This window comes from Chlorella variabilis (genome assembly GCF_000147415.1).
Source record: "Chlorella variabilis unplaced genomic scaffold CHLNCscaffold_1, whole genome shotgun sequence".
Taxonomy (NCBI): Eukaryota; Viridiplantae; Chlorophyta; class Trebouxiophyceae; order Chlorellales; family Chlorellaceae; genus Chlorella; species Chlorella variabilis.
In genome coordinates, this window is record NW_005435087.1 from 1,752,964 (window position 1) to 1,775,119 (window position 22,156).

Here is a 22,156-nt window from a genome sequence, read left to right on the forward strand (position 1 = left end):
GGCAGACGCACCAGCGACCAGACCTGCACGTGGTGCTGATCCACCCTCAAATCCCGCAGAACGCAGGTGCGGGCAGGCTGGGCGTGACGGGCAGGCGGTGCTTGGCTGCCCAGAATCGCTTGCCAATCCCTCGGACCAGCCATCCGCTGCTCTCTCGCAGGCAACGTGGCGCGCACCTGTGCCGCCACCAACATTGGCCTGCACCTGGTGGGGCCGTGCGGCTTCGAGCTAGGCAGCAAGAAGTGAGCACCTGGCCGGGCTGCTTCAGGCTGTCCCTGCCCACGCCCGCCCTAGCCGACCCATCAGCGCCCTCGCTGACCCTGCATGCAGGCTGAAGCGGGCCGGGCTGGACTACTGGCCGGCTGTGTGCGTGGATGTGCACCCCAGCTGGGAGGCCTTTCTGGAGTTCTGGCAGCAGCAGGAGGGCCCCAAGCAGCTCGTGGGTGAGGCCCCGCCGGATTGGGTGCCAGCACACCGCCTGCCCCCACGGATGCAAGGCAGCAGTGTGCCATCCATCTCCTGCCCCACCGACACGCAGGCTACAGCAAGTTTGCGCGGCAGCACTATGCGGCAGAGGGGCTGTACCCGCCCGCCGCCTCCACCTGGCTCATGTTTGGGGCGGAGACCACGGGGCTGCCCCAGGAGGCGCACGCCGCGGCCACCCACATGGTCAAAATCCCCATGAGCGACCAGCACGTCCGCTCCCTCAACCTGGCCACCAGCGTGGGCATCGGCGTGATGGAGGTGCTGCGGCAGAAGGACGGTGCGGTGCTGCCAGAGGACGCATGACCAGCCCACGCATGAAGAATAGGCTTGGTAGCGCTGGTACCATGGCGGGGATAGCGGCAGGCCGCGAACTGATCTGACTGTATCACGATAGCTTGACTAGAACATACAACAAGGCTGAGTAACTGACATTGTTGCAGAATACAACTAAGGCATATGGACTGAGCGGATAATGTGGGGAAAGGATCGGTGGTACAGGGGATACACTCGATGTATGCACGTGCATCAACAGAGCTTCCTGGAAACATTTGGTCGAGTGCAACAGCAGGCGTACTTGCCATGCATGCCTGGGCTGCGGCGCCGGAGCACAGGCAGGCCGTCAATTGAACAGCAGGACCAAGGTGCTGATGGAGAAGAAGAGGCCCATGGCCAGCACGACGATGGGGATGGCCACCTCCTTGATGCCCTCCAACACCTGCACACAACAGATAGGGGAGTGGCCACACAGTCGGGTGCAGTGGCACACAACAGGGTGTGGCGTTACATGATGAACTATTTTTGTTGGCTTGTTTCAAACCGCCTCTTTGCAGCAACCCAAAAGAGCAGCTGGCCAGCCACAGGGTCCACACAGCGCACCGGGTGGCGGAGCTGGGTGCGGCGGTAGGGCGGCAGCAGCGCCAGCACCAGGTCATCGCGCTCCTCAGAGCCCAAGTCCGTGAGCTCGGTGAGTGCGGGCGTCATGAAGGATGCGCCTGCAGTGGGAGCAAGAGGCGAGTAGGTGCCACTTGAGCTTGCAGGCGGGGTGTAGGCGGGGGCAGCGCATGGCAGCAGCAACGGAAGCGCAGGTGGCCCACCTGCCGCAATCGCCTGCGGCGCCAGGCTCGTCCGCAGCAGCTCGTCGCGAAACACGGACTGCCGGTCAACGTGGAGGCTACCAGAGCGACTGCAGGAGTAACCCGAGGAGCAGCGTGCAAGCGGTGCGCACACCACCACCGCAGCAGCTCTTCCCTCCCACACCGCACAAGTTCTGCATCCATGACTGCAGCCCATGCCTGCGCACACACCTGATGCCTTCCAGCTCCTCCTCCAGCTCCTTGCTGCGCTGCGGTGCCGCTGCAGCAGTGTGGCAGGCAGGTGGCAGGCTAAGATGATGGCTGCAGCCTTGAAGCAGGCACACTCCCACACTCCTGGCCGAGCATCCGCAGGCCGTTCTGCGGCAAACTAGCTCGTGCACAGCGTAGCGGCCGGCACAGGCACATGTGCAGCTAGCCTGGCCCCAGCAGCGACCGAGGCACCTGTGTTGGTGGCGTGTAGTAGGTCCAGCAGCAGACGCCCCATGCTGGAACCACCGCTGGACCTGCTGCTCCTGCGCAGCGACAGGGAATGCAGGAAGCCGCTGGGGACGGATGGCTCCACCGAGCTCCCCTCTGCACCAGCACACACAGCAGCAGGATGAGAAGCAGGTGATGAGACCAGCGGCAGCGCAAGCCGGCCGACTGGGATGGTGGCAGGGAGCCGGCAGCATTCAACAGGCGGGCAAAAATCCATTGCGCGCTGTGGACACAGGTGCCACGCCCACCTGGAACAGCCGGCAGATGGCCATGCGAGCTCTCCGATGGCCACTTGTGGGAAGCATGCTTGTGGGCGCTGCCGTGCTGGGCAGGCGAAACCTGGGCAGGGCTGTCCATGTCGAAAGGCGACGGTTTTGCTGCCATGGCCGCCGACGCGTGCTCCACGCCGGCCTGCCGATCCCCTGCATCCGCAGGATTCACGGCTGCTCCCTCCTGCTCGGCTGCACTGCCTGCAGCTGCACCTGCAGCCAAGGTGTCCCCCTGGCCCGACCTGCCGTGCAGGGCTGCCCCATTCGCTCCTGCCGCCGCATCCGCTGGCTTGCGCCCCGCGATGCTGAGGCTCTTGGTGGCCAGCTCCAGGTCGGAGGCGCGAGCCGCCAGCTCCTCCTCCGCCTCCACCTTCTGCTGCTGGTAGCGTGCCCGCCCCGTGTAGGCCACCGCGTGGAAAACAACAGGGAAAACATAAGAAACTGCAGTGTGGGATGGGGGAAGGGGGGCTGGGGGGTGGAGGGAGGTGACAGTGGGCTGGTGGAGCAGGGATTGCGCAGAGGGACTCTGGAGTTGCGAAAGAGTGTGTGAACGGAATGATGGCAGCCACACACAGCAGCAGGCGACAGCCCGCAGTCAGCGCCAGCCTGCGCTCGGCTCACCCATGCACACAAAGGTTGCGCCGGTGAAGGTGAGGACGGTGCCCGACTGGCCGGGGGCGGCCAGCGAGACCGCCAGGCACACGCCCAGCACGAGCAGGGTGCTGCAGGCACAGGCGGGAAGGCACCGCGCTGCTCAGCTGTGGGAACACAGGGCGGGAAGCGGGCGGGTGCGGAGGTCCACGGGAGGGGTGGGTTCCTCTTGACAGGCTCCCGAGGGCCGCTTGCCTGATGAACTGCTGCAGCCAGCGCGCCAGCGCCTTGGTGCGCCCCCGGCTGGCGCGCTCCACCCAGTGCCGCACTGTGTGCACGTTGGCAAAGACGATGGGCGGCACGGAGATCACGAGGTACAGCGTCACCAGCTGCAGACAGGGCCCAGGGTGGCGGGCGGGGGTGGTGGGGTGGGCGGGCACATTGTTTCCAGGCCAGGCCTGGCCACCCAGCAGGCAGCGCATCCCCCTGGCGGGCACAGCACCCCGACTGACCATGTTCAGCACGAAGGTGCCCAACCCAGGCAGCCACTCGTTCTCCAGCACGTTGCTGCTCGTCTGGTCACCGTACATGCTTGCCCCAAAGAAGCCGGCCAGCAGGTAGGTGCTGCAGGCGGGTGGCCGACCAGGCAGTACAGTAGGTGGTGAGGGAGGGGGGCAAGGCGAAACGCGCAGGAGCGGGTGGATCACCAGGGCTGGACGTGATCCCATGCAGCCGCACCTCAGCGCGCTGCCCAGCACCGTGATGTCGGCGGCCGTCTTGGCAGCCGCAGCGCCCTTGACCCCCGGCTGCAGCTCTCCCAGTCTGCGGACGCACAACGGACAGCATCCGGTGGAATGGGTGGCGAGGGCGTGCTGGGCAGCAAGCAGGCGGCAGCAAGCAGCAAGATGCATCAAGGCGGTACCAGCAGCGGCAGCGGCAGCAGGGGGTGGCTCACAGGGGCATCAGCAGCGCCTGCAGGTAGAAGGCGAAGCCCGCAAGGGAGAATGCCTGCGCCACATTGTCTGTACACATTGCAGGAGCAGGGAGCAGTATGGTGGAAGGGTCATACGCAGGGGCGAAGCTGGCGGGCCAGTGCCTTGCTAGCAACAGCACACACCTAGGCTGGTGAAGCCGACAACTTCAAAGGTTCTGCAAGTGCGTGGGTGAAACAGGGGGCAGGCGCGGCGAGGCGTCAGCACATAGGCTGCGGCAGCTGGCGCCACCGCTCCACTGCTCCACACTCACTTTCCCAGCTGGGGCAGGCCATTGGAAATCGACTTGACCATGATTACGACGGTCAGCACCCATACAATGATGCTGCCCACGGCGCCTACCACCTCCAGCTGGCGCATGGTGGGCAGCATGGAGAGCGGGAGGATGCCGCCCAGCTGCAGGCAAGGGGCGGGGGTCCAGTAGGTTGGTGCTGGGCAAGGGGCAGGGCAGGGCAGGGGCAAGGCAGGGCAGGGGCGGTGGCGGACCGTGAATATGACCATGGGCCAGAAGCCGTTGTTGTCCGTCCACCAGGCCGCTTTGTCAGGCCACTGCGAGTTGACCGCCGTCGACGCGCTCTGCCCAATCTGGATGATTGCGCCTGCGCTCGCACCGCATTGTGCGCCGGTTTCAGCTCGGCAGTGGAAGGTGCATGAGCGGGGCAATGGAAGCACGCCGTACTTACCAATGTTGGTGCCCAGCAGCAGGGCTACGGTGCACCCCTCCACCGCCCACTGCATGTACAGGCAGGCAAATTGGCTAGGACATGACGAGGGGGCACATGAAGCACACGCTGGCTGTCTGCCCAGCAGCACGGCCGCCTGCACAAACTTGCACACAAACAACGAGTGCACGCTGGCTGGCTGTGCAGCTGCCACGCACCCGCACGATGGGCCCGCCTATTGCCTCTGCCAGGCCCTCGTAGTCGCAGGTCGCCGAGGCCACCGCCCCACGCAGCAGCAGGTGGCATGTGCACATGTTGGCTAGCGCGGTCCCCGCAAACACGAGCACTCCCACTACCGCTCCGGTGATGGAAAACGCATAGGGGACGGGCAAAATGGCACTGCAGAAAGCAGCAACAACAGTGTCCGGTGGCAGGGGGGGGCGGAGCAGGGTCGTGGGCGGCAACAGGTGCGGCGGCACCAGTTCCCTTCACCACAACCTCAGCTCGGTGCCCCACTCGCTGCTCACTTTCCCACGATCCCTAGAGTGAGCACACAGGTGGCCGAGAAGACTTCCTTTGCTGCTGGGCGAGACCACTGAAAGGCAAACGACCCTGCAGAGCGCAAGGGAGGCGCTGCTTGCGCCATGACCGCCATGCCGGCCACTGCCTGCCTCTGCACACAATGCAACGACAGCCGCGCCCTCCTGCTGTGAATGCAGCAAGTGACCGTCCTCAGCACTCGCAGCACCAGGTCAAGAGATGCGCGGAATCGGGGGCTTTCCGTCCGAGGAATGCTTGTGCAAGGAAATGCGCATTGATTGCACATCGATGCAGCCCTTGCAACCGGCCCCAGTGCACGTCCGGAACAACCCTAGCCGGGCTCCACCCCTTGCAACCCCTCCAGCCAGCGTGTGTGCTCGTCCTTGTGCTTGATCACCCCCACGCTGCTGTAAATTTACGTTACAGCAGCATGGAGCAGCTCGGTTCAGGTGTCTCGCTTGACAGCAAGGGGGCGTTCAGCAGCTCTGTGCTGACGCTATGCCTCGGCATTCTGGGAAGGTGAGGCACTGTTGACAAGCTGGTTTGGCCGCTGGTGGCGCAGCTGCTGTGCCCGTCCCCGCCCGCCCGCCGCTTCGATGCATGCCGCCCGGCGCAAGGCCCGCCCCGGCCTCATTCACTCCTGCCCTGCAGCGCCGTCCTTCCCGTGCCTTTTGCGTTTTCCCGCACTGGCGTGCTAGCTGGCGGGGTGGCTGCAATGGCGGTTGCACTGAGCAACACAGTCACCTCAAGGCTGCTCATCAAAGTGGCAGGTGCGGGGGTCTGACGTATGCGCGTCTCCAAGTGCTCGCAATACCTGCCGCCCTGTCACTCTCTGTGCCGCATGCCCTGCCCCTGCAGCCCGTCTGAACGTTTACAGCTACGAGAAGGTTGCTGGGACGGTGGGAGGGCGCGCCTGGGGGCTGGTCGCCCGCTGCGCGCTCATGGCGCCCCACCACCCCCACCTCCACCTCACACACTCACTGGCCCCTTGCGCGATGGCACGCCGGCATGTTGGCATGGGAACGCCAAGCCCGGCACGGTAGCGGCGGCTGACTGAGTAATGGCACAGCCGACCGCCGCGGCAGGCCACTTTGCACTCCTGCCTGCAATGCATGCACCCTTACATGTGCAGCCTTCTGGTATTTTCATGTGCCTGGGAGATGTGCGGGCATGGGGGCCCATGTGCCCCATGCCATTTGAGTGCCCGGCGGCGGCGCTGCCTGCCGCCGGGAGCCCGCACCAGCATCGGCACCCGTCGGCCTGGCAGGCCTAAGCTGCTAAGGATCCCCACGTCCCCCACCACGTTGTGGGGGTTGCGTGTCCGGCAGGACGGGGAGCGGGGCCAGGGTGGGGTGACCCTGGGACGCTCAGCTGGGGGGAGGGTGGTCGGAGCCATGGAGAGGGTGCTCCATGGTCCACCCCCTCTCTTGATGCCCCTTGATCACGTGTGCCCCCTGCCCAAGGTCTGCTCACGCGGCCTATCATAGCGGGGTGACTGTAACACAGGGTAACACAGGGGCTGTGGGGCACGCTGTCGGGTGAGAGCGCCGCCGCCGCCAGGTGCCGGCGTATTCTGGGACCTGGATTGCGGGCTGCAATGCGCTTCTCGCTTCCTGGCCCCTTGGCTGCAGGCGAAATCGCGCTCCTAGCCGATCTCGGCAAGACTGCTGTGGCTGACCTGCTCCGCTCCGCAGCTCCTGCCTGGCTGCTGGTGGGCGATGGGCGTGTGGTGATGACGCTGCTGACGGTGTCGGTGGTGCTGCCGCTGTGCACCCTGCGCCAGATCCGCCAGGTGTGAGCAGCCAATAACACAGGGCAGCTGCGCCAGGTGCACAGAAGAATAAACCGGCAGCAACCCAGCAGCGGAATGCTGCTGCCCATTTACTTGCCTGATCCACTCCCACCCTGCCCTGCCCTGTTGCGGCAGCTGGAGGCTGCTGCCACCGGTGCCCTGTCGTGCCTGGCCGTCATGGCAGCCGTCGTGGTGACCAACGCAGTGAGTCGTGGGCCGCGCTGCTCCCGCTGCCCCTCTGCTTCCATCCTGCCGGATACCGACTATGTCCCCAGTTTGCTGGCTGCTCTGTACGCGAGGCTGCCCAACTTCGTTGCCCCAGCTTGTTTGTTGCCCCCCCCTGCTTGCCGTTAGGTGCGGGCTGGGTTCCCTGCCATCAAGTCTGGCGAGCTGCCGCTCTTCGAGATGCGCTGGACACCCGAGACTCCCGAAGCCGTGTCAGTCTTCTCCTACGCGTTTTATGTACACCCCATGCTTCTGCCTTTGCTGCAAGAGCTGCCCCGCGGCCGCCCGGGAGTCGACCTCCTGTCCCGAGCGGTGGCGGTGGCAACCGTGGGTGAGACGCTGACCGGGAAGCGCCTGTTCTGCCCCTGTTCTCTGAAAGCCCGAGGCCAGAGCCCCTCGTGTGCTGTGCGAGGCGTGCTGCGTCAGGCGTGCCCACCCACCTCCCGTGTTTACCCACAGGTGTGGCGTATTGCGTATATGCTGTGATTGGCATCTGTGCTGCGGGAACCTATGGGCTGGATACCCCCGGTGACCTCATGGCAGGTGAGGGAGGGCCAGCAGGCCGGTCAGTATTTTGCTCTTCTCTGACTGCGTCCAGCTCATCGCAGCTGGCCAGCCTGCACACTTGTGCCAGCTCGGCTCATCTGCAATGCTGCCCTGTACCCCCCACGTGCAGTAAGCCTGCTGAAAGGCTGGCCAAACGGCGCCCTGGAGTGCATGGTGGCTCTCTACCTCTCAGTCAGCATCCCGGCGCTGGCCATCACCCTCCGCTACACGCTCGCCAGGTGGGCAGCCAGCTGGCAACACCTGGCAGCCGCGCGGCGCCTGCTGGAGACGCGCTCGCAACCCGCCGCCCGCGCCAGGCCACGCCATGGCATTCATATCACCGGCAAGCTCTCCGCCCTGATGCAAGCACACACCTCTGCACCGCCTGCCACCGCGTGCAGCTTGCTGGCGGGCAGCACAGAGTCGGGCGAGGTGGTGCCCACCACCCGGCGCCAGGACGTGATGCTGGCCGCACTGACCCTGGTGCCCTCGCTGTCCGTGGCCCTGGCTTTCCCAGGTTCAGGTGCGCTGCACCCCCTGGACAGCCAGTAGTTGCTTGTTGATGGTGTGTATCGTGTCCCCCCCCTCACATCCTTCACGCCGCGCTGTGCCCGCTGCTGCAGGGGCTGAGAAGATTTTCAGCCTGACGGGCGCCACCGCCGGCTGCCTGCTCTGCTACATCATCCCTGTCGTCTGCCACCTGCGGCTGTACTTCTTTGGTGGGTGTCGCTGCCTGCCCTGCTGCTGCTGTATCACCTATGGCACCCGCCGCTGCACCCAGCTGGTACCTGCACTCATGGGACGCCAGGCGTGTTTCGCTAAGGTGCTGCATTGTCCCTCGCATGCTGCAGGCATGCGCCGCCGCAAGAAGCAGGTGATCCCCAAGGTCCGTGTGCCGCTGCTGGAGGACCTCGACTCTGGCCACGTGCCCTGGAGCGACCCGCTCATTGACGACTGGCTCGTTGGGAAGGTGCGCCGGCACAGCATGCCTATGCCCCCAGGATGTGTGCAAGCTGGTGCGTGCGGCATCAGCAGGCGGTGCCTCTCTCCAGGCAGCACCATCCCAGCTGCTGTTGGGAAGTGACGCTGCCGCTTGCCCTCGGCCGCAATGCAGAGGCGTGTGGGGGCGCCGACAGGACACAGGTGCGCTCTCATGCCAGGCCGCCTACTTGCTTGCAAGACCTGCACAGTAGCCTGTGCACGCAACAGCCACATCCCCGCGTCATGTCCGCATGTGCGCCCCCATGTCCCCGGTGCAGGGCGCATTTTACCATGGAGCCCTCCCCCTTCATGGATGCGCCGATTCGCCAGCCAGACCCAGAAGCCAACGACCCCGAGCAGCAGAGCAGGAGCGCACCTGCCCACTCCATGGTGCCCACGGCACAGCCAGGCACGACCGCAACCGCAGGCGGCGCCGTGCCCGCTGCTGCTAGGGACGAGGATGTTGAGCGCGTCTCAGTGCAGCCCACAGAGACAGATACGCACTTCCAGCCTCCCATGATGGAGAGGAGGTGCGCCGCTCAAGCTGTGGCTCAATGCCTGGGGATATGCAAGTCCCTGCCTGCATGGCCAGCACGTCAAGAGGTGTGCTCCATGCCTGCAGGGCTGCCCACCTGCTCCCTTGCTGCTGCTGTTGTGCCTTGCAGGCGCTCGGCCCCCCTGGATACGCTGATCAGCAACGGAAGCATGGACATGCGCCGCTACGCAACCTTCCTGGATGGCGCCGGCCTCAGCCTCTGGGAGCAGGTGCGAGCCGGGACGGCGGGCCGACTTGCCTGCGTGCCCGCCTGCCCTCCTTGTGGCCTCGCAGCCTGCTTGCTAGTCAGCGTCATGTGGTGCAGCACCTAGCGCCCGTCTCCGCAGTCATGAACAAGCGGCCTGCTGCCCCCCCGGTGCCGCTGCAGGTTGGGCTCTTTGTGGACAATGTGGCGCTGCCCATCGCGGTGCTGCTGCTGGGGGTGGTGCTTAGCGTACTGGCGGTTGTGCAGGAGGTGGCTGGCTAGGGCCGCAGTCGCGAAGGCCCTGGCTTCATCTGTCGGTTCAGATCTTCCCATCCAGGCTTGGTGCACTGCCGCTTCTGAGCCGTGCCGCCTCCTGCTTGCACGATACGCATCTGACTTCGTATTGAATCGGTCACGGCCCTGCAATGTGGCCTATTTATTTGCCAAGTTCTGTTGTCAACAAGCTGAAACAGTCGCAATGAAACAAACTTGAGGCACACGCTGCAGCAAACGCCTCACAGCTCCGCTGTTCGCCCGCCGCTTGGTGCCGGGCCCGGCGCAGCCGCTGCCCCCTCCTTGGATGGCGCTTGCCAGGTGTTTTCCTTGGGGTAGTCTGCCAGTAAGCTGAAGAAGGTTTGCAGCCGGGAGAAGTTCAGGCTGGGCCCGGCAAACACATCAGAGGAGCCGCTGCCGCCCGCTGCTGCTCCAGCTGCGCTGGAGCTGCTCAGCACGCCTTCCGCTGCCCCTCCTGCTGCCGATGCACCGCTGCTGATGGGCATGGCCCATGACCCCAAGCTCGACGACAGGCGCGACAGTTGGGCTCTGCACAGCAGGCGGCAAGCGTGGACGATTAACCCCTGCACAAACAGGGGCAGCGGCAACCGGAACGCAGGGCTGCCCAGGCGCTGCCTTACTTCATCGGCTCCTGCATCCTGTAGACATCGATCTGCCTGCCCGCCAGGATCAAGAAGAACTGGAGAGAGCAGCGGGCGCGGGGGAAGGGTGAAGTTGCGGGCGGACGGTCCGCCCCTAACCCACCGCCTGCTGCCGCCAGGCCAGGCTGCGGCTGGGGAGGCACCGCATTAAGCCCACTCACTTTCTGGGCCCTACAGTGCACTCACCGCTCCGAACGACACTGCCACCACTCCCGCTCCCGCCCTGAGCGAGGCGCTTTTCCCAGTGGTGTGCAAAGCGAACCGCGGCATGGGCTGCCCCCTCCTCGCTCAGCGACAGCTTAGCGGGCCTGAACGCAGGAGAGGCGGGGGCAAAAGCCCACACAACTTTGCATGGGGCGGGAGGAAGGCGCAGAATACCGGTTCTCCGTCGCTGCAACAATGGCTAGCAATGAGATTATCAAAGCTTGATCGGACACGCTGCAGGATCAAGGCGAGAGCGCTACTCCCCGCAACCAAGACAGCAAGTGAAGGGTGCCTGGCTCTGCCTGCCCCAGGCTCTCCCTTTCGACTAGGCGAGATAATTGAGTTGTCTGGGCCGCGACACGCATCAGGTGGCATGGGGTTTGGCCCAGAGCAGCGCGGGCGCGGCGGGGGCGGGCTGGCGGCAACAGCCGCTTCCCCCACCGGGCCTGCCCTGCCCCCTTGCAGGATGTCCGTGCTGCTGCAAGTGGATTTCCCCTTTCAAGGGCCCTTTGGGGATGCGACAACGGAGGGGATGCGGGAGCTGGCGCATTCAATCGCCCATGAACCGGGGCTGATATGGAAGGCGAGCGAGCACGGAGCACGCTGTGGTCAAGAGTCGGGTGCCAGCTGCAACTCAACTGCGCAGCCCCACCTGCCCCTGTTGGTGGCCGCTGCTGCAGGTCTGGACCGAGAGCCAGGAGCGGGGGGAGGCGGGCGGTGTGTACCTCTTCTCAGACCGCGCTTCCGCCGAGGCCTATATGGCCATGCACGAGGCGAGGCTGAAGGTTTTTGGCGTTCCGCACGTCAATGTCAAGGTGTGGGCAGCCAGGGTTGGGGGAACACAGATCAAGCAGGGTGCAGGGCAGCCCCACAATCCACCTCCACTGACCCCCACCACCTGCTGCTGCAGTATTTCGACGTGAACGCGGCATTGTCGGCCATCGACCACGCAAAGCTGCAATAAACTGTGGGCTGCCCTGGCAGCAGGTGGCGCATCGAGAGTGTGAGATGGAGTGCAATTCTTTCTCTCTGCTGGAAGAAACAGATAAAGTTACAGAGGGGGCTTCGTGTGCAAGAACAGGGGGTATCAAAACTTATGTGCAGCGCACACGCGTGCGACTTCATGCAAGGCATGCCAAAAGCTGTGAGGAGCAGATAGGCACAGGGGGGACAAAACTTGGTATGCAGGGGGAGGGGTGGGAGGCCCGCCTTGCACAGAAATTGAGCTGACAGCAGCGGGTAGGACAGATCAACAGAGAGGGACAACTGAGGCAAGCAAGGTCTTGCGGGGGTTCAAACGGGTGCTTGGGGCGCCGAGTTGTGCGCTGCATGCATTGCGGTCGCCAGCTCCACGGGGCTGGCAGGCTGCTCTTCTGGACGCCAGGCTGGCAGCCAGCCAGCTCACAGCCAGGGTTGGTTGGGCTCCAGGCTCTGGTAGACGGCCTTGACCTGGGTGTAATTCTCCAGCGCATCTGCAGGACGAAGAGGGTGGAAAAGCAGGCAGGTGGGGGGGGGAGGAAAGCGGGCGGGTGGGTCCACCAGCATCACTCAACACATGCAGCATGCCTGCAGCCGGCGCAGCGGGATGCAGCGGATGCAGCGGCAGCGGGTTGCCAGCACAAGCAGCCACTTACACTCGCCCTTGTCCCTGCCCACGCCGGAGAGGCGGTAGCCGCCAAAAGGCACGGCGCTGTCGTACACGTTGTAGCAATTGACTGATTGTTCATGTGTTGAGGGCCACGGGAAGCGGGACAAAGGTCAAATCAGCCTTCTGGGTTTGGGGAGGGGTGGCAAGCTGCCCAGGAGGCCATGATAAGGAGGATACGGGCACACCATGACCCTCGCGGGCACTCACCCCACACGGTGCCGGCCTTGAGTGAGCGGGACACGGTGTTGACGAAGCCGACATCATTGGAGATGATGCCAGAAGCGAGGCCGTACTCTGACTTGTTGGCGCGGGCAATGACCTGCATCGGGTGAAGATAAAGACGAAGAAAACTGCCGAAATGAGCGGGTCGAGGCAAGCATAGCAATTAAGAGCCAGTCGAGGCCAGCAGCCTGGGATCAATGCAGCGTGGCTGCCACTGAGGCGCTGCTTCGGCTGCAGTATTGCAGCAGCCCAACACAGCCAAGAGGCCAGCAGCCCGGCAGCCCACCTCCTCGGTGGTGTGGTACTTGAGGATGGACTGCACCGGCCCAAAGATCTCCTCCTGCGCCACAAGGCAGGCAGGCAGGCAGCGTTTCATTGCCCGGCCTCTAGGCAGTGCCGTGCTTGAAATTGCAGCCTTGGCGCTCGGCCAGGGGCCGCAAGCCGCTGGAGGAACGCCCAAGCAGCGGCAGCAGCGGCAGCGGCAGCCCCGCACCTGCGCGATCTTCATCTGGTCCGTCACGTCGGCAAACACGGTGGGCTCCACCTGCGGGGGCGGGGCAGGTTGGGTCCCTGCTGCCCATGGCGCCGGCGTGCAGGCTGGCTGGGCGCGCAGGGCAGGCGGACGAGATGCGCGAGCCGCTCCCTGCCAACCCACACCCACTCCCACCCCCAGCCAGCAGCCATCCACTCACAAAGTAGCCGGCGTCGCCCCTGCGCTTGCCGCCGCACAGCATGCGCGCGCCCTCCCGCTGCCCCACGTCGATGTAGGCCAGGATCTTGTTCAGCTGGTCCTGGTCCACCTGGGGGCCCTGCTCCACACCCTCCTCAAATGGGTCGCCCACCACGCGCCGCTGGGCGCGAGCCGCGGCCTTCGCCACGAACTCGTCGTAAATGTCCTACAAAGGTGAAAAAGGAGGGGGCCGGAGATGAAGTTAGGAGGAGATTAGGAAGAGGGACAGTAGTGGGTGGGGGGGAGGTGCGCTGGTGAGGAGGAGGGAAGAAACAGGCAGGGTGTGGCAATACCAGGTCCACAGGCGGGGCCCGTGCCATGCAGAAGCCCCCCACACCACACCGCCTGCGCTCACCGCGTGCACGTAGGTGCGGCTGCCGGCGGCGCAGCACTGGCCGTGGTTGAAGAAGCTGCGAGGAGGGCAGAGAGCGCAGGCAAGCAATGAGCAGCAGGGCCAGCCGGCGCTCTCAACTGGCTCCACAGCAGCGGGCGGCTAGCCTGGGGCTGCAGGCCGCCGGGCCAGCCTGCCGCACCCGCTGCCCGTCCATCAGCAGCATGCGACCACCGCCAGCTGGCCACACCTCCAAAACCACAACAAGAACCCAAGAACAACACAGCCTGCCAGCCCCGCGGCCCCACTGGCTCACAGCGCAAAGTGGGCATCCTCCACCGCCTTGTCCACATCCACATGCTTGTCTATGATCAGCGCGCTCTTGCCGCCCAGCTCCAGAGTCACAGGCACGATGCGCTCGCTGGCCTCCTTCATCACCAGCCGCCCCACCTCGGTGGAGCCCTGCCGGGGCGGGGGTCAGGGGGAGGGCAGTGCTGGGCAGGGGAGGGTGTCAGGCGGGAGCATGGAGGTGCGTAGCAGACGCAGGGAAGGCAGAGGGTACCACACCGCAGCACCAACGCAGGTCGTGGCACCGCGCGCACCAGCGCGCCTTCCCCGCCCCGGCGGCAGCAGCCCTGGTGCCCCGGCAGCCCACCGTGAAGGCCAGCTTGTCGACGCCGGGGTGCCTGCAGATGGCGGCGCCGGCGGTAGGCCCAAAGCCGGGCAGGATGTTGATGGCTCCGTTGGGCACCCCCGCCTCAGCACACAGCTCCGCAAAGCGCAGCGCGTTGAGAGGGGTCTGCTCTGCAGGCTTCAGCACGATGGTGTTGCCGGCGGCCAGGGCGGGGGCCACCTTCCAGGCAAGCATAAGCAGCGGGAAGTTCTGCGGCGCAGCAAATGGGGGGGCAGCAGGGCGGGCGTCAGCCGGGCGTGAGGGCAACAGCTCTAGAGGCCGAGCATCAGAGAAGGGGTTGACGTGGCCAAAACACTCCACAGGCAGGAAGCAGCAGGCGCAGCAGCAGGCAAAAGACAGCAGGAGGCAGGCGGCAGCATCCTGCACGAACCCAGGGAATGATCTGCCCAACCACGCCGATGGGCTCGTGCAGCGTGTAGGCAAAGAACTGCAGCAGGGGCGGAGTCGGGGTGAGTGAGGATGTGGGACGGGCGCATTCGCAGCCAGACAGCGGGGGTTGGCGACGCGGGCTGGCCCATTGTCCAGCCACCGGCAGCCATTGTGCAGCCCTGCTCGCCTTGCCAAAGGTGTTGTCGCAGGGGATGGTCTTGCCGTGCAGCTTGTCCGCCCACCCCGCGTAGTAGCGGAAGTGGTCGGCGCTGAGGGGGATGTCGGCAATCTGCAGCGTGGGGCAGGCCAGAGGGCAGGGCCGGGTTGGGGGAGGCAAGCAAACGCAGGGATCCAAGCCGTGGGGAAGCACGGGAGTTGGCTGGTGGGCGCAGGCCAGGCCCAGGAGGCCCGTGCAGCAGGCCGCCGCTCCCGCAGGCGCCCCACCTTGCTCATGACCAGCGGCTTGCCGTTGTCCAGCGACTCGATGGCGGCCATCTCGTCGGCATTGTCCTCAATCAGCTGCGCCAGCTTGAGCAGCACCTTGCCGCGCTGCTTGCCCGACATGCGCGACCACTCGCCCTCGTCAAACGCCCTGCGCGCCGCCGCCACCGCCCTGTCCACATCCTCCTTGTCCGCCTCCGCCACGCGGAACACCTCCTGGCCAGTGCGCGGGTCGAGCACGGCAAAGGTCTTGCCGCTGGCGGCGGGCGACCACTCGCCGCCGATGAACAGCTGCGGGCGGGCGGGGGCAGGGGAGTGGGGGTGCCAGTTTGATTGTGGTGCTCACATACTGTAGTAATGCTGCAAGCCCGCCAACTGCTGCTGCCACTCCACAAGCGTTTCCAGCTAGATGCGTGACTACAGGGCATCAACAAAGGCAGCGGCGGCAGGCGGGCGCGCCGCTGCCCATCCGACGAGCGGCCCGTCCAACAAAGCTGCCCGGTTGCACCTGGTTGGGCAGATTTGCCAGGATGGGATTGCCGGCCTTGCTCACGGTGTGCGCGGGGGCACCAGCATCACTGCAGGCATGCAGTCATCGTGTGCAGGCATCGGCAGCGGCCGGGAGGGCCTGCAAGCTCTAGGGTTTCATGCCAGAAGCACGCAGAAACCAGGGATCGCGCTGCTGTCGCCACCAGCGCTGCCCCGAGACGCATGAAGCTGCTGGTGCGCCAAACTTGCCTGACGAGGCTCGGCATGGTGCCAGGCGATGTGATACTGGTCTCCGCAACTGCAACTGCAATGGGGGCCAGGGCAAAGGTGTGAGCTCTCTTATTATAGGGCTCCCTGGGGTTTACCAATTTTGCTGACGTGCCAAATTTGGAAGCCCCAGGCCTCTCCTAGCGGGTCAGATCCCAGATCTGAAGGCCTTGAGGCGTATGGAACCGGTTTGCGGAAGGCTGGCATTCCGGTCGCCGTTGCCCCAACTTGGGTCCCCTGCCGTCAGCGTCACTGTCAGCGTAATTCAGCTTGCAGTCACCCCACGATCTGCCCCCTTCTTTTCCCATGGCATCAAGTGTTTACAGCTTGGAGAGGGAGCAGGTAGCGTCAAGCAGGCGTTGAAATCCACGCCAGCAGGAAAGGGCACAGGGGCAGTGCAATGAATGGCGAGCTGGCCACCCCGCGCCGGTTCTCGCATGCACTCAAGACGGGAGGGACACTGACAAAAAGCGGGAGCGCCACTCATCCGGCGCGCGAGCAATGCAGGTGCAGCACGCGGAAAGAAATCAAATTTGCAACAAGCCGCTGGGGCGCAGCCCAGCGGGCCACCGGCAGGGCAGGTCAGTGCTGTGCAAATGCTATGCATGGTGCCACCCCCGGCTGCTGCCGGGGACGCGGCGAGGGCGCAGGGGGGCGGGGCCAGGCTAGCCGCGGCCGAAGCACTCGGGAAAGGGTGCTGGCCGGTCGGCGCGCTGCGGCATGTGCAGCTGCCTGGGCTGCAGGGCTCAGGCGTTGGCACGGTCCAGGGTCTTGCTGTCCCCAGCCAGGCCCATGATCGACAGGCCGTTGTCCACATACACCGTCTGGCCGGTCACTGCACACAAGGGCAGCAGAAGCAGGGGGTCCAAGCTGAGGCAAGGCACACGAAGTGAAGCAGCATCGAGCAGCACACCCGCCCAGCCAGCGGCACAAAGACCCCTGACGATGCCCCAGAACGCGACCCCCTGGGCGCCGATGCCAGCGGCCACCACCATGGGCGTGCCGGCGTGCAAGCAGCAGCGGCGGTGGCGGGTGCCTGTGCGGCGGGCGCCCACCTGCCGAGGCGAGCGGCGAGCAGAGGAAGGTGGCCACGGCGCCGACCTCGGTGGCGGCGAGCTCCTTCTGGATGGGGGCGTTCTCATACGAGTACCTGCAGCCAGCCGCACGGGAGAGGAGTGGCGGGGCGTGGGTCAGGGTGCGTGCGGCGTGGGATCCAGCAGGCACCAGGGGCGGGCCGAGGGCCAGGGCTGCGGTGCACCCTGCCGGCCTGGCTGCCGCTGCCACCCCTGGCCGCGCGCCTTGCCCACCACGCCTCAGCCGGCTCCTGCCTGCGCCCCTGCACCGCGCGGGCCGCCACAGGCCACTCCCTGGCGACACGCACCACCCCCAGCCCACCTCCCGCGCCACTACCAGCCCCCCCACCTGATCATGTCGTCGATGAAGCCGATGGCCTTGGCGGCGCGGGAGCCCAGGGGGCCCGCGGAGATGGTGTTGACGCGCACGCTGTACTTGCGTCCCGCCTCGTACGCCAGCACCTTGGTGTCGCTCTCCAGGGCCGCCTTGGCGCTGCTCATGCCGCCGCCGTAGCCTGCGGGGGCAGGGGAGGAGGATGGGGGTGGTGGGGCGGGCGCAGGCAGGCAACACCATGGCGGCGTCTCCACAACAGCATGGAAGCAGGTGACCAGAGCCAGGTGGCTGGCTGGCCGGCTGGCTGGCTGGCTGCTGTCGTGTGCTGGCAAGCTGCCTGCAGCCCTGCGGAGCCTCACCGGGGATGACGCGGTCGGCCGCCACGTATGTGAGCGAGATGACGGCGCCGCCCTCGTTCATGAGCGGGCCAAAGCGCTGCGGGCAGAAACAGGCCGTGGAGGAGCAGGGGGGGCAGGTGAGCAGGCAATGCTAGCATGTGCAGCAGCTGTGGGGGGAGGCAAGGCAGAGCTGGAGCTGCACAATGCAATGCTGCAGGCTGTTAAGGCAAAGGCATCAGGTCACTACCCAGCAACAGCAGTGGACCAGCAATCGATTCGAGCCAGGATTCAAGCACATGTCAGCAGGTGCGGCAGACAGCAGAGATGTGCACAGCTGGCTGGAAGCTGGCACGTGCCTGCAGCAGGGAGACGAATGAGTAGGAGGAGGCGGACATGGCGGCCAGGTAGCCGCGCCGGCTCGTCTCCAGCAGCGGCTTCTGCACCTCGGGCCCGTTGGCCAGCGAGTGGACCAGGATGTCAATCTTGCCCCAGTCCTTGGCCACCTGCGGCGGGGAGCCAGGCACGACAGCGTGATGGAGGCGTGGCAGGTGCGCCAATGAGAGGAGGTGGGCCCCTCTCTGAGGGATTGCAGCTGGGCACACTCGTCGGCATCATTGAAGCGGTGGGGCCGCACCTTGGCGGCGCACTCGCTCACGGTCCAGCCCTCGTTGCCGGCGTAGCGCTTGTTATCCTTCACCTGCAGCCATGCGGCATGCAGGCGCAGAACCCCTTGGCCACAGCTGTGCAGCTGGGGTGCACAAGCCCGTATCAGGCATGGGCAGGCTGCTGAAAGGGGCCATCTTGCCGTGCCCTCGCCGCTCTGCCATCACGCATCGTTGGGCTGCACCAGCCAGCATCGTTGGGCTGCACCAGCCGGCAGCCTGCTCCCCCTTCCCCCGCCTCACGTCTGCGGGGACGTCGTCCATGGTGTCAAACACGGCATCCATCGGGTAGATGTGGGCAAACTCCATGAGGGAGCCGTTGGACAGGCGGCGCGACTCGTCAAACTTGCCGCGCCGGAAGCTGGTCTCAAAGATGTTGAGCGCGGGCACCCACACGCCCAGGCTGATCTCCGCGCCCGCCTCCGCCAGGCACTTGGCGATGGCCCAGCCAAAGCCCTGCGGCGCAGGCACGAGGGGGGCCGTGGCGTGGGTGCGCGGGTTGCCGCATGCGGCGGGGAGCCGAAACCGCAGCGCCAGAATGCATGCGGCGCATCGCCAGGGCATGGTAGGTCGTCGGCGCACGCATGCTGTGGCTGTAGGTCCCCAGGTGCACGACACGGCATGCCGGCAGGCTGTTTCTGGCGGCGGCGCAGCAGCGGCACCTGGTCGTCCGCCACACCGGCGATGAAGGCCTTCTTGCCTGCAGCGCGGCAGCAGCCCCTGTCAGCCTAATTCTGCATGGATGGCGTGATGCGAAACCGCCCACCACTCACCCCGGAGGTCGATATTCAGGCCAGCCCCGTTAGCAGAGGCCTTGGTCACGGTGGCCATCTTGCGAGAGCGCACGCCCATCGGGCGGGGGGCGAACACCTGGGTCTTGGTGGAGTACATGGGGGCCAGCACGCCAGCCCTGGGGGCGGGCCGGGCCAGCACCGAGGTGCGGAGGGCACCCACCACGACGCCCTGCGCCTTGCACACTGCCTGGGACGCCATCTGTATCGCGATCGGAACAATGTGCTAGGGGAGAGGGCCTGGGAGGCCGAGGGCGGGTCCTCTTGGCCTTGATGCAGGGGAGGAAAACTCGGGGAATGATGGCGAGCGTGGGGGCGAGTTTCGTCAGACCTGCGCCATCGGAGGCTGCCATCAAGTGTCGGGAGGCCCTCAGCAGCATCTTTGGCGCTCCGCAGGCTTTGGCTCGATCACCCGCTGTGTTGTGTGCTCCCGTTGATCCTGTAGCGGAGCCATGGCAGTCACGGTAAGCTGTTGCAGCACCTGGATGTGCGGGAAGGCCGGCCGGGGCTCCTGCCAACCTCGGCGTCTCGCCCGGCTGCTGCAGGCTCAGGAGGCGCTGCAGGAGGCGGAACGCCTGCACAACTCAGCGTGAGTTGATCAGGGCAATGTCGGCACCGGGGTCTCGCCGTCTGAGGCAGCCTGGGGGTGCTGCAGCCGGGGCTGGCGACACCCGCCCGGCGGCGCCGGGATGGACCTGCGGCTATCGCGACGCAATTTCCCCTTCAATGCCACTGCAGGCGCAATCTGAGCCAGAGGGTGGCAGGCTACTCCAAGAAGCTGACCAGCGAGGGTGATGCCCTGTCGGATGAGGTAGGCACCGGCGGCAGCGGCACGTCAACCAGACCACCGCGGCCGGGGGCTGTTCATGCAGGGCTGGTCATACTCGGCCGCAGCGCACTTGCACGCACACCCCTACGGGATGCTGCAGTGCTAGGAGGGCGTCTTGCGAGGGCACATGCCCTGGTGCCTTGCGCCTGCAGGTGTCGTTCCTGTCCAAGAACATTGAGCGCATGTTGGAGCGCGCCTCCAAGGAGCTGGCCGCCGCCGAGGCCGCCGACTGGCTGGACGTGCTGCAGACGATGGAGAGCGCGCGCGGCATCGTCAGGGGCAGCGGCCCCGGCGGCGACCTGTGAGCCCCGCCGCCCGCATGTGCTGGCTGGCTGGCTCTCAACTGCATTTTGCTCTTGGCTGGGAAGGCATCTGCGTGCGTACCCATTTAACTGCCCTTCTGCTTGCTGCTGGCACTTGTTCCTGCCTGCAGGCGCAAATTCAGCAACGCCAGGAAGCCGGCCATCTTGCAGCTGCTGCTGGGCCCCTGCTGCAACGTGGTGTCCATTCGCAAGGTGGGCCGCCATGCGAGGCAGAGCTGACGTGACTCACCCCATGCTGCTGTCGCCGCTGTTGATCGCTGCCTGGCAGCTCACCTGGCGTGTGCCTCCCCTGCCTGCCTGGCGGGCTGCAGGATCAGAGCATCAAGCTGAAGGAGGAGTACCACCGCTTCCGCAACCGCTCAGGCGAGGGCGGCAGCCGGGAGCGCAGTGCCCATGCAGCGATCTGTTGGTGTTTGCGCCCCTCCCTTGCCCGCTCCGGTGGCGTGTTGAGATGTATTTCGGTCTTTGACACGACCCCCGCCTGCCTGCCCGCCCCGCCTGCAGCCTACAGCATGGTGGCCATCGCGGGCACGCTGCTGGTGGGGATGATGCGCGCCAAGGCGGTGGCGGAGGCGCACGAACAGTTCACGCTCACCCCGCTGCTCATCGGTGCGCGCTGCGGCAGCTGCCGGGGCTGGGGGGCGCACGCCTGGGCAGCACGTGGCCGGCAGGCACAGGCCAGGCTGAGGGGGATGCCGCCGCCTGCGCCGCCCCGTCCTCCCTGCCTCTGCAGTCGGCTGCCAGCTCTTCCTCTGCTGGCTCCTCTACTTCTACACCGCCTCGGCGATGCGCGAGAGCGTGCTCAAGGTCAACGGCAGCCACATCCGCCCCTGGTAAGCCCACGGGGCTGCCGGCTGACCGCTGCACGCTGGCACTGGTTGGGCTGCCCCTGACATGCCCTGGCCCCTTCTTCCATGCCCTCCCTCTGCCCTGGCCTGGCCCCCCTCCATCACTGCTCTGCCTCTGCCCTGGCGGCCCCCCGCAGGTGGATCCACCACCACTACTGGTCGATCTCCACCGCCATGCTCATGCTCTCCCTGCCCGTCGACTCGCCCTCGGTGGCGCGCTCCGTGCACACATTCCTGTGGTGGGCCGTCCTGCAGGGCGCAGTCATCATCATGCAGAACAGGTGCGGGGGGCGCGGGCCGGGGCCGGGCCGCGGGCTGCGGGTGGCCGCCGGGCAGGCCTGCGCGCTGTCGTGCCGGCAGGAAGCGTGGCGGGCCATGGCATGTGACCAGGCGCGGCCCCCTGCGCCTGCCCGCAGGTACCAGCGGCGCCGCATGTACACGCGCATCGCGCTGGGCAAGAGCAGCGCCATGGACGTGGTGGGCGGCGAGTCGAGCGGGTCGTCGGGCCAGCTGCTGCTGCTGTACCCCATGCTCTTCACCCTGCAGGGCCTGCAGGTAGGAGGCCTGCTGGGCGGCACAGCTGCCTCCTGCCTTCCGCCTCGCACTGTGCACTATGCGCCGCACCGCCTGTGGCAGTGGCCCGCCGCCTCTTCTTGCCGCCTCTGCTCGCACACAGCTTCGGTGCGATGCCACACCGCCCGCTCGCCCCTTCCACCTCCTCCTGCTCCCTCGCAGTCGCTCATCGGCTTCCAGATGGTTCAGTCCAACTACAAGTCCTTCCTGGTGCCCGAGGGCTACCTGGTGCGCCGCCCGCACCACTGCCAGCCGGCTGCTCGCCCGCTCCCAGGGGCTGCCCTGGCGCGCTGCTGGCGCGGCGGCCGACTGGGGCTGCCGTCACCAGGCTGCAGCACGGGCTGCGCGTCCCGGGCCTGCTCTTGGGCTGTGCCCGCATCAAGGCCCAAGGCCCCTGCATGCGGCACCCTCCCCAACACACACACACACACACACACACACACACACACACATGCACACACTCCGCGCAGGACCTGGAGGCCAAGGAGAGCGACCTGTGGGGCAGCCGCGGCGTGACGCTGGCGGGCCTCAACATGCTCTACATGGCGCTCATGAACTTCCGCGGCACGCTGGTGGGTGGGAGCGCGCGGGGGGGGGGGGGGGGCAACCCCCAAAGGGGGGCCCCCCGTTTTCTGGGGGGGGCCCCCCTGCCACCTGTTG

The 22,156-nt window shown here is 66.1% G+C and overlaps 6 protein-coding genes across 6 annotated transcripts in view; 3 read left to right on the top strand and 3 right to left on the bottom strand.

Annotated features, from left to right (window-relative positions):
* Positions 1–1,105: 1,105 nt before the first annotated feature.
* Positions 1,106–5,226, bottom strand: CHLNCDRAFT_133360 (hypothetical protein; the record flags this gene model as incomplete). The annotated part of the gene is made up of 17 exons (XM_005852111.1): positions 1,106–1,201; positions 1,363–1,478; positions 1,581–1,669; positions 1,791–1,839; positions 2,022–2,153; positions 2,306–2,767; positions 2,948–3,048; positions 3,182–3,306; positions 3,430–3,541; positions 3,656–3,739; positions 3,873–3,939; positions 4,035–4,066; positions 4,163–4,305; positions 4,396–4,508; positions 4,593–4,641; positions 4,790–4,970; positions 5,099–5,226. The coding sequence occupies 17 exons, from the start codon at positions 5,224–5,226 to the stop codon at positions 1,106–1,108; spliced, it is 2,079 nt and encodes a 692-aa protein (XP_005852173.1).
* A 1,617-nt stretch (positions 5,227–6,843) lies between these two features.
* Positions 6,844–9,677, top strand: CHLNCDRAFT_133361 (hypothetical protein; the record flags this gene model as incomplete). The annotated part of the gene is made up of 12 exons (XM_005851785.1): positions 6,844–6,903; positions 7,039–7,107; positions 7,258–7,459; positions 7,588–7,671; positions 7,805–7,913; positions 8,076–8,197; positions 8,298–8,393; positions 8,526–8,644; positions 8,789–8,817; positions 8,934–9,185; positions 9,321–9,420; positions 9,579–9,677. 12 exons carry the CDS (start codon positions 6,844–6,846, stop codon positions 9,675–9,677), a joined length of 1,341 nt encoding a protein of 446 aa, XP_005851847.1.
* Positions 9,678–11,000: 1,323 nt separating this feature from the next.
* On the top strand, positions 11,001–11,457 carry CHLNCDRAFT_18419 (hypothetical protein; the record flags this gene model as incomplete). Its single annotated transcript, XM_005851786.1, has 2 exons — positions 11,001–11,149; positions 11,229–11,457. 2 exons carry the CDS (start codon positions 11,001–11,003, stop codon positions 11,455–11,457), a joined length of 378 nt encoding a protein of 125 aa, XP_005851848.1.
* Positions 11,458–11,935: 478 nt separating this feature from the next.
* CHLNCDRAFT_133364 (hypothetical protein) lies at positions 11,936–15,557 on the bottom strand (the record flags this gene model as incomplete). Its single annotated transcript, XM_005852112.1, has 13 exons — positions 11,936–12,006; positions 12,169–12,249; positions 12,390–12,501; positions 12,691–12,744; positions 12,898–12,948; positions 13,097–13,300; positions 13,490–13,544; positions 13,782–13,927; positions 14,121–14,348; positions 14,530–14,586; positions 14,689–14,817; positions 14,973–15,260; positions 15,540–15,557. The coding sequence occupies 13 exons, from the start codon at positions 15,555–15,557 to the stop codon at positions 11,936–11,938; spliced, it is 1,494 nt and encodes a 497-aa protein (XP_005852174.1).
* A 476-nt stretch (positions 15,558–16,033) lies between these two features.
* CHLNCDRAFT_59537 (hypothetical protein) lies at positions 16,034–19,146 on the bottom strand. Its single transcript, XM_005852113.1, has 9 exons — positions 18,906–19,146; positions 18,795–18,832; positions 18,376–18,588; positions 18,105–18,167; positions 17,827–17,973; positions 17,492–17,567; positions 17,148–17,313; positions 16,781–16,875; positions 16,034–16,560 (listed from the first exon to the last, which is right to left on the bottom strand). The coding sequence occupies exons 1-9, from the start codon at positions 19,123–19,125 to the stop codon at positions 16,472–16,474; spliced, it is 1,107 nt and encodes a 368-aa protein (XP_005852175.1). The 5' UTR covers positions 19,126–19,146; the 3' UTR covers positions 16,034–16,471.
* A 135-nt stretch (positions 19,147–19,281) lies between these two features.
* The window catches only part of CHLNCDRAFT_59538 (hypothetical protein), a 3,832-nt gene continuing 957 nt past the window's right edge, over positions 19,282–22,156 (top strand). Inside the window, exons 1-12 of the mRNA XM_005851787.1 lie at positions 19,282–19,387; positions 19,469–19,512; positions 19,662–19,734; positions 19,905–20,053; positions 20,186–20,267; positions 20,387–20,438; positions 20,580–20,684; positions 20,809–20,908; positions 21,061–21,204; positions 21,340–21,478; positions 21,659–21,724; positions 21,967–22,068. Coding sequence (XP_005851849.1) covers positions 19,376–19,387; positions 19,469–19,512; positions 19,662–19,734; positions 19,905–20,053; positions 20,186–20,267; positions 20,387–20,438; positions 20,580–20,684; positions 20,809–20,908; positions 21,061–21,204; positions 21,340–21,478; positions 21,659–21,724; positions 21,967–22,068 — 1,068 coding nt within the window. The 5' untranslated portion in view covers positions 19,282–19,375. The remainder of the gene's footprint in view (positions 19,388–19,468; positions 19,513–19,661; positions 19,735–19,904; positions 20,054–20,185; positions 20,268–20,386; positions 20,439–20,579; positions 20,685–20,808; positions 20,909–21,060; positions 21,205–21,339; positions 21,479–21,658; positions 21,725–21,966; positions 22,069–22,156) is intronic.